The 14728-nt window shown below is 46.2% G+C and overlaps 1 protein-coding gene across 1 annotated transcript; it reads right to left on the minus strand.

The window, feature by feature from the left end:
- Positions 1-13461: 13461 nt before the first annotated feature.
- LOC113199147 (olfactory receptor 4N2) lies at positions 13462-14385 on the minus strand. The gene has a single exon (XM_026412031.2). The coding sequence runs from the start codon at positions 14383-14385 to the stop codon at positions 13462-13464; it is 924 nt and encodes a 307-aa protein (XP_026267816.1).
- Positions 14386-14728: the final 343 nt, after the last annotated feature.

Raw genomic sequence — 14728 nt, forward strand, 5'->3', positions numbered from 1 at the left:
GGTTTTAATTTCATCTTCTAACCTGAAGCTTAATTTCGCTGGATACACGATTCTTGGTTGGAGCCCATTGTCTTTCAGTGTTTGAAATATGTTATTCCAGGATCTTCTAGCTTTCAGAGTCTGTGTTGAGAGATCAGCTGTTATCCTGATTGGTTTACCCCTAAATGTAATCTGCTTTCTTTCTCTTGCAGCTTTTAAAATTCTCTCCTTATTCTGTATGTTGGACATCTTCATTATAATGTGTCTAGGTGTGGATCTCTTATGATTTTGCACATTCGGCGTCCTGTAGGCTTCTAGGATTTGGGATTCTGTCTCAATCTTCAATTCTGGGAAGTTTTCTCGTATTATTTCACTGAATAGACTGTTTATTCCTTTGGAATGGAGCTCTGTGCCTTCCTGTATCCCAATGACTCTTAAATTTGGTCTTTTGATATTGTCCCATAATTCTTGGATGTTCTGCTCATGGTTTCTTAGCAGACTTGCTGAGCTGTCTATGTTCTTTTCCAGTTGAAATACTTTGTCTTCATTGTCTGATGTTCTCTCTTCTAAGTGATCTACTCTGCTGGTAGTATTCTCAATTGAGTTTTTAAGTTGGTTTATTGTTTCCTGCATTTCTAGAATTTCAATTTGTTTGTTTTTTATTACCTCTATCTCCCTGTGAAATTGATCTTTTACTTCCTGGATTTGTTTGTCAATGTGATCTTTCATTGTCTGATTTTGCTGTCTCATGTCTTCCTTGAGACTCCAGATCATCTGAAGCATATATATCCTGAACTCTTTATCTGATATTCCATCTGTTGCAGCTATTACCTCTTCTAAAGTTGAGTTGACCTGCATTGCTTGTGGACCTTTCTTTCCTTGTCTTTTCATACTGCTCGCGTTTCTTTCTGCTTGGTGCAACTGTTGTGTTTTGAAATTTACCCCCTATTTATTTATGTTGCTCTTGTATACTTGAAAAGTCTCCCTTGCAGGTGCGGGCAGCGGCTGTGCCCCTACTCCAATTGGGGTGACGTGTCTACCACGCTGGCGGCTCTCTGGGCCTGTTCCGGGAGTGGAAGGCGGCTCTGCTCTGTCCCTATTCCAATTGGGGTATTGTGACTACAATGCTGGCAGATCGCTGGGCCTGTTCCGGGCGTGGGCGGTGGGCTTGGCTGGCGGGATTCCACCTAATGGCAGTCCCTAACCTCCCTGCTTGCTAATTAATGGCTTCTCTGAGGCGCCACGCCTTCTGTAGCTGCAGGGCAGGCCGCGCGAATCAGTTGGCCTGGATCTCCGGGGTCCTGCTGGTGGCTGTTTTGATGTTGCAAGCTGTTGGAGAGTGGTGGTGTATTCTTCAGCTTTCCCGGATGGTGTCCACTGACTGCCTGGATGGAGTGTCCGCTGTTTTGATGTTGCACTCTGAAGGAGAGTGGCGGTGTATCCTTCAGCTTTCCCGGATGCTGGCCGCTGACTGCCTCGGTGGAGTGTCCGCTGTGGGGGATGGGACTGTACCGCTTCCTTCCCCTTCTGAGAACCCGTGCTCGGCCCAAGGGTCCGTGTGGGCTTGGCTGGTGGGATTCCACCTAATGGCCTTCCCTACCCTCCCTGCTTGCCAATTAATGGCTTCACTGAGGCGCCACGCCTTCTGTAGCCGCAGGGCAGGCCACGCGAATCAGTTGGCCTGGCTCTCCGGGCCCTGCTGCAGGCTGCTGGGATCCCTGGCACTCTATCACTTTGATTTTTTCTGCTTGCCCCTCCCCCAGCGCTGGCTAGCCAGGTTTCCTTTTGGCTGCTACTGGGAGGAGGGGTTGGAGGTCAGGTGTCTCTGGATTCCCCCTGGCCTGTATGGAGGCTCAGCTTGATACTCCCTCTCCCGGCAAGCCTAGGAGAGATTTTATGCGAATTCCCGCTGTCTGTGGGGTGAGCTGAATGACACCGACCTGTTTTGATGTCGCACTCTGAAGGAGAGTGGCGGTGTATCCTTCAGCTTTCCCGGATGCTGGCCGCTGACTGTCTCGGCGGGGTGTCCGCTGTGGGGGATGGGACTGTACCGCTTCCTTCCCCTTCTGAGAACCTGTGCTCGGCCCAAGGGTCCGTGTGGGCTTGGCTGGTGGGATTCCACCTAATGGCCTTCCCTAACCTCCCTGCTTGCCAATTAATGGCTTCACTGAGGCGCCACGCCTTCTGTAGCCACAGGGCAGGCCACGCGAATCAGTTGGCCTGGCTCTCCGGGCCCTGCTGCAGGCTGCTGGGATCCCTGGCACTCTATCACTTTGATTTTTTCTGCTTGCCCCTCCCCCAGCGCTGGCTAGCCAGGTTTCCTTTTGGCTGCTACTGGGAGGAGGGGTTGGAGGTCAGGTGTCTCTGGATTCCCCCTAGACTGTATGGAGGTTCAGCTTGATACTCCCTCTCCCGGCAAGCCTAGGAGAGATTTTATGCGAATTCCCGCTGTCTGTGGGGTGAGCTGAATGACACCGACCTGTTTTGATGTCGCACTCTGAAGGAGAGTGGCGGTGTATCCTTCAGCTTTCCCGGATGCTGGCCGCTGACTGCCTCGGCGGGGTGTCCGCTGTGGGGGATGGGACTGTACCGCTTCCTTCCCCTTCTGAGAACCCGAGCTCGGCCCAAGGGTCCGTGTGGGCTTGGCTGGTGGGATTCCACCTAATGGCCTTCCCTAACCTCCCTGCTTGCCAATTAATGGCTTCACTGAGGCGCCACGCCTTCTGTAGCCGCAGGGCAGGCCACGCGAATCAGTTGGCCTGGCTCTCCGGGCCCTGCTGCAGGCTGCTGGGATCCCTGGCACTCTATCACTTTGATTTTTTCTGCTTGCCCCTCCCCCAGCGCTGGCTAGCCAGGTTTCCTTTTGGCTGCTACTGGGAGGAGGGGTTGGAGGTCAGGTGTCTCTGGTTTCCCCCTGGCCTGTATGGAGGCTCAGCGGCAAGCCTAGGAGAGATTTTATGCGAATTCCCGCTGTCTGTGGGGTGAGCTGAATGACACCGACCTGTTTTGATGTCGCACTCTGAAGGAGAGTGGCGGTGTATCCTTCAGCTTTCCCGGATGCTGGCCGCTGACTGCCTCGGCGGGGTGTCCGCTGTGGGGGATGGGACTGTACCGCTTCCTTCCCCTTCTGAGAACCCGTGCTCGGCCCAAGGGTCCGTGTGGGCTTGGCTGGTGGGATTCCACCTAATGGCCTTCCCTAACCTCCCTGCTTGCCAATTAATGGCTTCACTGAGGCGCCACGCCTTCTGTAGCCGCAGGGCAGGCCACGCGAATCAGTTGGCCTGGCTCTCCGGGCCCTGCTGCAGGCTGCTGGGATCCCTGGCACTCTATCACTTTGATTTTTTCTGCTTGCCCCTCCCCCAGCGCTGGCTAGCCAGGTTTCCTTTTGGCTGCTACTGGGAGGAGGGGTTGGAGGTCAGGTGTCTCTGGATTCCCCCTGGCCTGTATGGAGGCTCAGCTTGATACTCCCTCTCCCGGCAAGCCTAGGAGAGATTTTATGCGAATTCCCGCTGTCTGTGGGGTGAGCTGAATGACACCGACCTGTTTTGATGTCGCACTCTGAAGGAGAGTGGCGGTGTATCCTTCAGCTTTCCCGGATGCTGGCCGCTGACTGTCTCGGCGGGGTGTCCGCTGTGGGGGATGGGACTGTACCGCTTCCTTCCCCTTCTGAGAACCTGTGCTCGGCCCAAGGGTCCGTGTGGGCTTGGCTGGTGGGATTCCACCTAATGGCCTTCCCTAACCTCCCTGCTTGCCAATTAATGGCTTCACTGAGGCGCCACGCCTTCTGTAGCCACAGGGCAGGCCACGCGAATCAGTTGGCCTGGCTCTCCGGGCCCTGCTGCAGGCTGCTGGGATCCCTGGCACTCTATCACTTTGATTTTTTCTGCTTGCCCCTCCCCCAGCGCTGGCTAGCCAGGTTTCCTTTTGGCTGCTACTGGGAGGAGGGGTTGGAGGTCAGGTGTCTCTGGATTCCCCCTAGACTGTATGGAGGTTCAGCTTGATACTCCCTCTCCCGGCAAGCCTAGGAGAGATTTTATGCGAATTCCCGCTGTCTGTGGGGTGAGCTGAATGACACCGACCTGTTTTGATGTCGCACTCTGAAGGAGAGTGGCGGTGTATCCTTCAGCTTTCCCGGATGCTGGCCGCTGACTGCCTCGGCGGGGTGTCCGCTGTGGGGGATGGGACTGTACCGCTTCCTTCCCCTTCTGAGAACCCGAGCTCGGCCCAAGGGTCCGTGTGGGCTTGGCTGGTGGGATTCCACCTAATGGCCTTCCCTAACCTCCCTGCTTGCCAATTAATGGCTTCACTGAGGCGCCACGCCTTCTGTAGCCGCAGGGCAGGCCACGCGAATCAGTTGGCCTGGCTCTCCGGGCCCTGCTGCAGGCTGCTGGGATCCCTGGCACTCTATCACTTTGATTTTTTCTGCTTGCCCCTCCCCCAGCGCTGGCTAGCCAGGTTTCCTTTTGGCTGCTACTGGGAGGAGGGGTTGGAGGTCAGGTGTCTCTGGTTTCCCCCTGGCCTGTATGGAGGCTCAGCGGCAAGCCTAGGAGAGATTTTATGCGAATTCCCGCTGTCTGTGGGGTGAGCTGAATGACACCGACCTGTTTTGATGTCGCACTCTGAAGGAGAGTGGCGGTGTATCCTTCAGCTTTCCCGGATGCTGGCCGCTGACTGCCTCGGCGGGGTGTCCGCTGTGGGGGATGGGACTGTACCGCTTCCTTCCCCTTCTGAGAACCCGTGCTCGGCCCAAGGGTCCGTGTGGGCTTGGCTGGTGGGATTCCACCTAATGGCCTTCCCTAACCTCCCTGCTTGCCAATTAATGGCTTCACTGAGGCGCCACGCCTTCTGTAGCCGCAGGGCAGGCCACGCGAATCAGTTGGCCTGGCTCTCCGGGCCCTGCTGCAGGCTGCTGGGATCCCTGGCACTCTATCACTTTGATTTTTTCTGCTTGCCCCTCCCCCAGCGCTGGCTAGCCAGGTTTCCTTTTGGCTGCTACTGGGAGGAGGGGTTGGAGGTCAGGTGTCTCTGGATTCCCCCTGGCCTGTATGGAGTCTCAGCTTGATACTCCCTCTCCCAGCAAGCCTAGGAGAGATTTTATGCGAATTCCCGCTGTCTGTGGGGTGAGCTGAATGACACCGACCTGTTTTGATGTCGCACTCTGAAGGAGAGTGGCGGTGTATCCTTCAGCTTTCCCGGATGCTGGCCGCTGACTGCCTCGGCGGGGTGTCCGCTGTGGGGGATGGGACTGTACCGCTTCCTTCCCCTTCTGAGAACCTGTGCTCGGCCCAAGGGTCCGTGTGGGCTTGGCTGGTGGGATTCCACCTAATGGCCTTCCCTAACCTCCCTGCTTGCCAATTAATGGCTTCACTGAGGCGCCACGCCTTCTGTAGCCGCAGGGCAGGCCACGCGTATCAGTTGGCCTGGCTCTCCGGGCCCTGCTGCAGGCTGCTGGGATCCCTGGCACTCTATCACTTTGATTTTTTCTGCTTGCCCCTCCCCCAGCGCTGGCTAGCCAGGTTTCCTTTTGGCTGCTACTGGGAGGAGGGGTTGGAGGTCAGGTGTCTCTGGATTCCCCCTGGCCTGTATGGAGTCTCAGCTTGATACTCCCTCTCCCGGCAAGCCTAGGAGAGATTTTATGCGAATTCCCGCTGTCTGTGGGGTGAGCTGAATGACACCGACCTGTTTTGATGTCGCACTCTGAAGGAGAGTGGCGGTGTATCCTTCAGCTTTCCCGGATGCTGGCCGCTGACTGTCTCGGCGGGGTGTCCGCTGTGGGGGATGGGACTGTACCGCTTCCTTCCCCTTCTGAGAACCTGTGCTCGGCCCAAGGGTCCGTGTGGGCTTGGCTGGTGGGATTCCACCTAATGGCCTTCCCTAACCTCCCTGCTTGCCAATTAATGGCTTCACTGAGGCGCCACGCCTTCTGTAGCCACAGGGCAGGCCACGCGAATCAGTTGGCCTGGCTCTCCGGGCCCTGCTGCAGGCTGCTGGGATCTTCCTTATCCCTTTTGATTAACTTAGTCTTGAAGTCGATTTTATTCAATATGAGGATGGCCACCCCTGCTTGCTTACGAGGACAGTGTGCGTGGTATATTTTTTCCCATCCTTTCACCTTCAGCCTGTGTATGTCTTTTCCAATCAGATGTGTCTCCTGGAGGCAGCATATTGTTGGATTTGTTTTTTTAATCCATGATACCAGCCTATGTCGCTTTATTGGAGAGTTTAAGCCATTAACATTTAGAGTTATTATTGATATATGGTTTGTACTTCCAGCCTTGTTTGATTATTTATCCTTTTTTTTAAATTTAGTTTGTTTCTCCATGATTATCTTTCCCCCCCCCCGCCCTCTGTCTTTTCCAAGGCCCTTCCCACTGATGGTTTTGGTTATTGTTTTTCATTTCTTCCTCGTGTAGTGTTTTGCTCAAGATGCTTTGCAATGCTGGTTTTCTGGCTGCAAATTCTTTTAACTTTTGTTTATCATGAAAGATTTTTATTTTGTTGTCATACCTGAAGCTTAATTTTGCTGGATACAGAATTCTTGGTTGGCATCCATTGTCTTTCAGTGTTTGAAATACATTGTTCCATGACCTTCTTGCTTTCAGGGTCTGTGATGAAAAATCTATTGTTAACCTTATTGGTTTACCCCTGAATGTAATCTGCCTCCTTTCTCTTGTAGCTTTTAATATTTTCTCTTTGTTCTGTATATTGGATATCTTCATAACAATGTGTCTTGGCGTTGGTCTACTGTGACTTTGTATGCTCGGTGTCCTGTATGCATCTACAATTTGTATATCCGTTTCCTTTTTTATTTCTGGAAAGTTTTCTGTAATTATTTCATTTAGCAGGTTACTCATTCCCTTGGTTTGAATCTCTATACCTTCCTCTATCCCGTTTTTTTTATGTTATCCCATATCTCTTGGATGTTTTATTCATGATTTTTTACCTGCCTTTCTGAGTTGGCTAGACTCTTTTCAAGATGATATATTTTGTCTTCATTATCTGATGTTCTGGCTTCTACTTGCTCAACTCTGTTAGTGATACTCTCACTTGAGTTTTTAATTTGGTTTATTGTTTCCTTCATTTCTAGAATTATTGTTTGATTTTTTTTATAATCTCTATCTCCTGATAAAGATGCTTAACTTCTTCATTTATCTGTTTATGTAATTCGTTATCAATGTGTTCTTTCACTGTTTGAATTTGCTGTCTCATATCCTCTTTAAGGTTCCATTCCATCTGTCTAAGGTGTTCCTTGAGTTCTTTATATGACCATTTTTCTGATAACTCTAGATCCTCCTAAATATTTAGGCTGTCCTGCATTGTTTGTACTCGTTTTCTTCCTTGCTTTTTCATGCTGCTTATGTTACTTCTTGTTCTGTTTGACTGCTGAGTTACTGTTTACTCCTATAAATTTATTTGATGCTTGGGAGGAAAGGTATTAGAAGGGAATGGAAGAAGTCACTGTAGCCGCAGGTTTCAATGAAGTTATCTCCTCCGCCTCAGTCTGGTGACGTCAGTTCTCTGCTGTGCCCACTAGGCCAAGCTTCTCCTGTCAATACGTGGGAACCAATCACTGTGCAGCAGTTCCTCCTCCCAGACTGAGCGAGTCTCCAATCCTGAGTGCCTAGGGCCTCCTCTTGTGGCTAGTCACTTCCCCACTTTTCCTCTAGCCAGGCCCCTCTCACCGGTGATGCTCACCACAATACTGGCTACACGCCAGGTCTGCTGCTCCCGGGAGCCCTGTTTTCATGAACGACTGGGCACACTCTCCCTCTTTGCCATTCCCTTGGACCCTAAGTTTGTAGAGCTTGGGGCTGAGAATCCTCAGAGAATTTTACTTGCCCTCCAGTAGCCACCCCCCTGATAGCTGGTGCAAGAGACCTCAGTTGTCAGCACTGGTGGGAGCGGTAGCTGGGAGTTCCGCGCCGTGGGTCCCCCGCAACTTCTGATTCCCTCGGTCTGGCTATTGCGCTCACGGGAGAACTGGGAGGGGCCCTTATGGGAGAGTTGGGAGGGGCCCTTAAGGTTTCCCCGATGTGTGAAGAGGGAAGGTTAGGGGGTTACACACCTGTAGCCACAGGTTTCAATGAAGTTATCTCCTCCGCCGCAGTCTGGTGATGTCAGTTGTCTGCCATGGTGGTATCTCTTGCAAATGGCAACAGTTCGTTTCCCTTTGCCGGGTGATCAATGCAATGGGTGGGTCCTTACTGTCTATCCCAATCCCCGTTTCAAACCTGTGGCCACTACCTATGAAGGCTCGGTTGGCATTTACCTCCATAGGATCAGAAGGGCTGAACAGTTGTTTCAGCCGGATGGATTAGTGCTGAGTCACAGCTGTTTGTCTGCGGGAAGCAGGCGAACTGGAGCTTGAATTCAGCCGATCCGGGCTCATTGTGTGTTCTGAGAGGCCCAGACTGTTTGCCCCAGATCCACGTCAGCTCAGCATTGCCTAGTGATCCTGAGCAAACAGCATTTAGACTGTTTACGACTCCCTATGCCCGCACAGCTGAAGAGGTCAGAGACTTGATCTCTCTGCGCCCGCCGCCATGTTGGATCTCTCTATAATATATCAATTTTTAAAAACAATAGAATGCAGACCAATAGAGTAGAGGAAAGAGATAGGGAAAGAGAGGAGGGAAAGCAAAGGGGAAATCTGGAGAATTGAAGTGGAACAAATTATATTACATGCATGTATTAATATCAGAATGGACTCCACTCTTACATATACCTACAACACAATAATAAAAAATGGACAAAAAATTACTTCAGAGAAGACATACAAATGACAACAAATATATGGAAAAGTGTGACTACCTTGTTCAAAATAGGTACAAAAGGTGCCACTAGATCTGAGTGATAAGAAAACCATGTCAAGTATGAAAATACAAGTCCTAAATAAAAGGATTTAAAAAGCTACATTTATAAACACTATTAAGAGAAGTCTGAGGTGGCTAGGTTGACATTGAGAAAACACTTCAGTTTAGTAATATCATCAGAGACAAAGAGGAAGAAACATGAGAGAGTGGTCAATAACTCAAGAGAAAACAATCCTGAATGTGTATGCCCCTAAGAGCGTATCTTTAAAATTTATAAACCTAAAACTGGTAGGATTGAAAGGAGAAACAAAGAAGCTTTATTGTTTTAGATTTTAACACTTTTTTCTCAGTAAATGATAGAAGAAATAAATAAAATTAGTAAGACACATTATCAACAGAATTGTGTTAGTTGACATATTATAGAGGACACGGCAGCTAAAAATCACGAAAAAAAAAAAAAAAACTTAAGAGTGTTTATGTAATAGTTACAAAGTTGTACCCTGCCCAGGGTCTTAACAGATGTGGAAGAATTTAAATCATGCAAAATATTTCTCATCCCAATGGAATTTTGGAAATCAGAAGAGAGACGATCCAAAAATTCCCCAACCATTGCCAATTAAGCAATACATTTCAAAATAAAATGAGTCAAAGAAGAATTCACAATAGAAATTAGAAGTATTTTTAATTTAATGAAAAAAAGGAGCATGAAATCAACATTCATGTGATGCATATACAACAGTGCTTAATGGAAAGTTCCTGGCATTAAAGGTTCTTGCTAGAAAAAAACAGTCTTCTCTGTCACCCTGTCCTGCCAGCCCAGATGTACAGAATGCTGGGTCACCTAGAAACTCTTACCCTTCTTCTTGTGTCTGACCTGGAAATCCTCTCAGGATAACAAGCTGGGCAACCATGGAGTTGAACTGACTTATTCTTACCACTTGTTGCCTGATGTTCAGTGTCTTGATATCTATTGTGCCAGATTCTGTTCATTCCTTTTTTGTTGTTGATGCTGTTTCAGGCAGGAAGGCAAATTCAATTCCTGTTATTTCACCATGATCAGAAGCAAAAATACCAGTTTTAAGAATTGTTTAAAAACTTGCTGGGTGCTGGGACATCGTGGCTTGGGAGGCTGAGGCAGGAGGATCACAGGTTCAAAGTCAGCCTCAGCAACTTGGTGAGGCCCTAAGGAACTTAGTAAGACCATGTCTCAAAATAAAAATAAAAATGGGTTCAGGGTATGACTCAGTGGTAAAACACCCCTGAGTTCAATCCCTGGTACTCAAAAAAATAAGTAAATAAATAAATTTTTTTAAAAAAGAAGCATGAATAGGAGAGTTAATTTTCCTCTTATGTCTATAGGTGCTACAAGTCAAATGGATAAAATGGATACAAATTTTTAAAAGTAAAAACTTGTATGAAAATTAAGTATATAAGTTTTGAAGTATAGTGTAATATTTCATTACACATATATGACGTGTACATGTATCATGTATACCATGTGTCTTGATCAAATCAGGGTGATTAATATTTCCATCTCCTACCATTACTTTGTTTCAAAACTTCAGACTCCTTTCTTCTAGTTATTAATAAATGTATAATAGGCTATTGTAAACTATAGTCACCTTGCTCTTTTATAAAAATTTTAATGTTAGATATTTCTAAGTGGTGGAATCGGAGAAATTTTTCATACTATTCTTTTATTCATTTATTTAATAAATACTGAACACTTTGTGTCAAGCTGTAGAAAAAAACAAATGAGTCGCTGCCTTTTATGGAGGTTACATAGCATGATGTAAAGACAGACATTAAAATGAGTAGGTGAAATATGTGCTATGCTAAATGATGATAAGTGCTGTGGACAAAGGGGGACGTGAAGTATGTGGGAGTACATAGCAAATGTCAATAAGGCGGTCAGGGAAGATCTCACGTGGAACGTGGTATGATCAAAATATTATGAATCCTGGATTTGGGACCAGAGACTGGAAAGTCAGAATTGCAATGGACCAAAATTAGGTGGTAAAATGGAGAATAGAGGGGGTGGAGGTCAGGGGTCAGCCTGGGATGCTACACTTGAGGGGATATGAAGACATCAAAGTGGATCCATAGCTGTGGCATACACTTCTGAGTACAGGAGCTGACAGTTCACAGGAAGGAGTGAGTCTAGAGGCCATTCACATGTAGATGAAATTCAACCAAGGCAGTCGGGTAGCTAAGAAGAAACTCTCATGGAGGAACAAGAGGACAGCAGGACAGCCGGTCAGGTAAAAAAAGAGTTTAGGAAAGTGGGGGTCCTGGGGAGAGAGTGATTTACCATGTCAAACACTGCTCAGAGGTCAAAGATGGTAAGAACCGAGCAAGGACCACTGAGCATTATTCATAATCACAGGAACAGTTTAACTGGCATGATTGGGTGAATTGGAAGGGAAATAAATGGGAAGCAGAAGTATTAACACCAGTCTAAAAAGCTACATTCTATATGATTCCCAACTACATGGCATTCTAGAAAATGCAAAACTACAGAGACAACCAAAAAATCAGCGATTGTTAAGGCTAAGTTGGGGGCAGGGAGGGAGCAGATAAATAGATGGCATACAAAGGATTTTTAGGCCAATCAAGTTATTCTGTAGTATATTGTAATGATGAAAAACATTTGTCAAAATAGATAGCAAGTATTTATTAAAATCCATAAAACTTTATGAAACAAAGCATGAATCCTAAAATAAGTTATGGACTTTAATAATAATGTTCACTATTCATTAATTATAATAAATATACTGCACTAATGCAAGATGTTTACAATAAAAGAAATTAGTTTGAGGTGAGAGAAGAGGACATATAATAATGCTGTATTTTTTTCTGCTCAAATTTCTATAAAGCTAAAACTAGTCTGAAAAAAAAGTCTATTAACTTAAAAAGAAATGTAAACAACACTTGAGGAGCTTTATTGTAAAGAGAAGAAGAAAAAGCAAGTAACAGAACCATGACAAATAGTTCTTAGGTAGGATGAAGGAAATATTGTCATATGAGGAGGGAGAAAAAACCTTTTGGGGTATAGGAAAGAAAAAGGAGGGCTACCACAGTTATTGCCTTACATAAGGAGGGGACAGAATCCAGTGCATAGGTACAGTTTGACCTTATGGGCAGCATCAGGTCACCCAGTATCAGCAGAGACTAAAGGAAACTGATCACAGGCGAGTGTTCAGATAGCTGGTGTGGGAGGACATGGAAGGATTCTCTTCCCCTTTTCTCAGTGAGAAAGGAGATAAACTAAAAGTGAGATTTAGCAGGAGTGGGGTTTACTTAAGAACTGAGGTCATTTCTTCTATGCTTTTGATATTTATATCATGCATGTATTATTCACAAATATTGGATTCTTTTAAATTATTGGATATTTTAAAAATTAGTCCTAGACTCCCTTGTATTGGGGATTCCAGAAATGTTTTAAATGCTGGAAGTTCAGCAGACTCATTCAAGATTTGAATTTGGATTAAGTTAACTAGAGAGGTGGTGGTGGAGAGGCTGCTGTTTGACTAGAGGAGATTTGACAGGTACACAGTGATTCTGGATCACCTTGATGCCAGGTGAAGTCTTGATTATTTTTTCAAGCAGAAAATGGCTAAAAATGTAGGAAGGACCCACTCCTGTAACAATACAGAATTGTTCCAAGAGTCATCTCTGGATGCCCAGACAATAGTCTGTTCTTCCAGACTTTCCACTATTTTGTCAGCACCTAATTCTCTACATTAAATGACATTTTGTTTAAAAATAACTGGCATGTTTTTTGTAACCTGACCCAGAATTCTGATTGGTCTACCAGGGAACTATCTCTATTATATTCAAGGAAAGCAATTGGAGGTAAGTCAAACATATAGCTAGAAATCATAACAATATGCAAGGGGTAATCATGAAGCTCTAGAAAAAAATAAAATGAAATATTTTTCTCTTAATAATATTTTTCAACTCTGTAATAACTGTGCAGAATCTTGAGTTTACAGCCTCTAAGTTATTTATAAATCTATGGTAGAGGAATCATTATATTGCTTAAAGACTTAAAATGACTTCTTATTGCAATTACAATAAAATTTTTCATATTCACTTTGTGGACCATATGTTTTAGATACTACCAGTATCTCCAATTCCAATTCTAATCATTTTCACATTCACTTACTATATTCTAGACAACTTGGACTTTGCTGTAGTATTCAAATAGACCAGATGTATTATCACCTTTAGGCTTTTGTACCACCTACAACCCTTATCTGATTTGTATCCCAGATGTTGGCTTGATCAACTCTCAGTTTATCTAGATATCACTCAAAATGTCATTTCCTCAAGAAGTGCTTGTTTGTCAATAAAAAAATAAATAAATTGACTGCCCACAATTCAGAGTCACAATCTATTACTTCACTTTTCCTTTTGGTTATTTTCAGAATGATATTGCCTCCTGAAACCATGGTGTTTATTTTTTACCTTAATAACTATCTGTTCCCACTTAAGTATCTCCAATATAGCAATGACTATCTGTCTCATTAATAACTCTTTCTTCAGTGCCTAGAATAGGATTCTGACTAATTCAGGGTACTCAATAAATTCAATCTTTTAGAAATGAATACATAAGTTTCAGATCCCAACCCACAGCCCTGATTTTCTAATTCTTTTCCCCCCCTTTTTAGGGTATGTGCTGATGAAACAGCTTCTTCATGGAAGCCTTCACTTCCTGGTTACGAAGAGTATAAATTACAGGATTCAACAATGGAAAAATGACTGTATGAAAGAGGGAAACCACCTTGTCAGCCGGGAAAGCTCTGAATGGGCGAGTATAGATGAAGATGCCAGGCCCAAACATGAGGAATATAACAATGATGTGTGTGGTGCACGTGGACATGGCCTTGCTCTTCCCCTCAGAGGAAGACCCATGTACTCTGCAGAGGATGACGGCATAGGAGGCCAGAAGGCCCAGGAAGCACAACAGGGTCATTAGACCACTGTTGAAGACCATCAGGAGCTCCACCACAAAGGTGTCAGTGCAGGCCAGCTTGATGACCTGTGGCACATCACAGAAGAAGTTGTCCAGCTGGTTTGGGCCACAGAAGGGCAGGCGGAGGATGAGGGCCACCTGGATAATGGAGTGGATAAAGCCTCCCAGCCACAGAGCCAGCAGCATCACATAGCAGGCTCTAGGGCTCATGACAGTTGAGTAGTGCAAAGGCCGGCAGATGGCGATGTAGCGGTCAAAGGCCATGACAACCAGGAGCAGCCCCTCTCCACCTCCAAGGAAGTGCAAGAAGAAGAGCTGGGTGATGCAGCCTCTGTAGGAGATCACCTTCTTCTCAGAGAGGAAGTCCGCTAACATCCTGGGAGCCACAATGAAGGAGTAGGAGGCATCCAGGAAGGCCAAGTTGCCCAGGAAGAAGTAGAGGGGGGCTGAGAGCCCAGGGTCTGACCTGATGGTGAGGATGATGAGGAAGTTTCCAGGGAGGATGATGAGGTAGAAAATTAAAACTAAGACAAAGACCAGAAGCTGAATCTCTTGAGACTGGGTCAGACCAAGGAGGATGAATTCAGTCACCACTGTGCCGTTCTTGTTCTCCATCCCCCTGGCCTACAGTATATCAGGGAGCAAAGTTTGCTATTACTATATATTCTATCTAGATGCTACCTTTTCTGCAGCTAAAAATATTTTTAACATATCCCTTATTAAGGTAAAAACAACACTTCACAACTCTGTCCACTGTCCTGGCTAATTTTTATTCCCTTCTTTTCTCTGAGTTTAAAATGGAAAGCAGAAATAAAATACTGTTCCCTATGACATAGTCTTATTTCCATTCAAACAAGTGCTTCTACAGACTCTTCTCCACTTTAGAAGTCTGGCATTATCAGCTTTGGGATTTCTACCTTCCAAAGTTGGATGTAAAACTTCACAAATGAGACACAAC

Source organism: Urocitellus parryii, chromosome 6, assembly GCF_045843805.1.
Source record: "Urocitellus parryii isolate mUroPar1 chromosome 6, mUroPar1.hap1, whole genome shotgun sequence".
Lineage (NCBI taxonomy): Eukaryota > Metazoa > Chordata > Mammalia > Rodentia > Sciuridae > Urocitellus > Urocitellus parryii.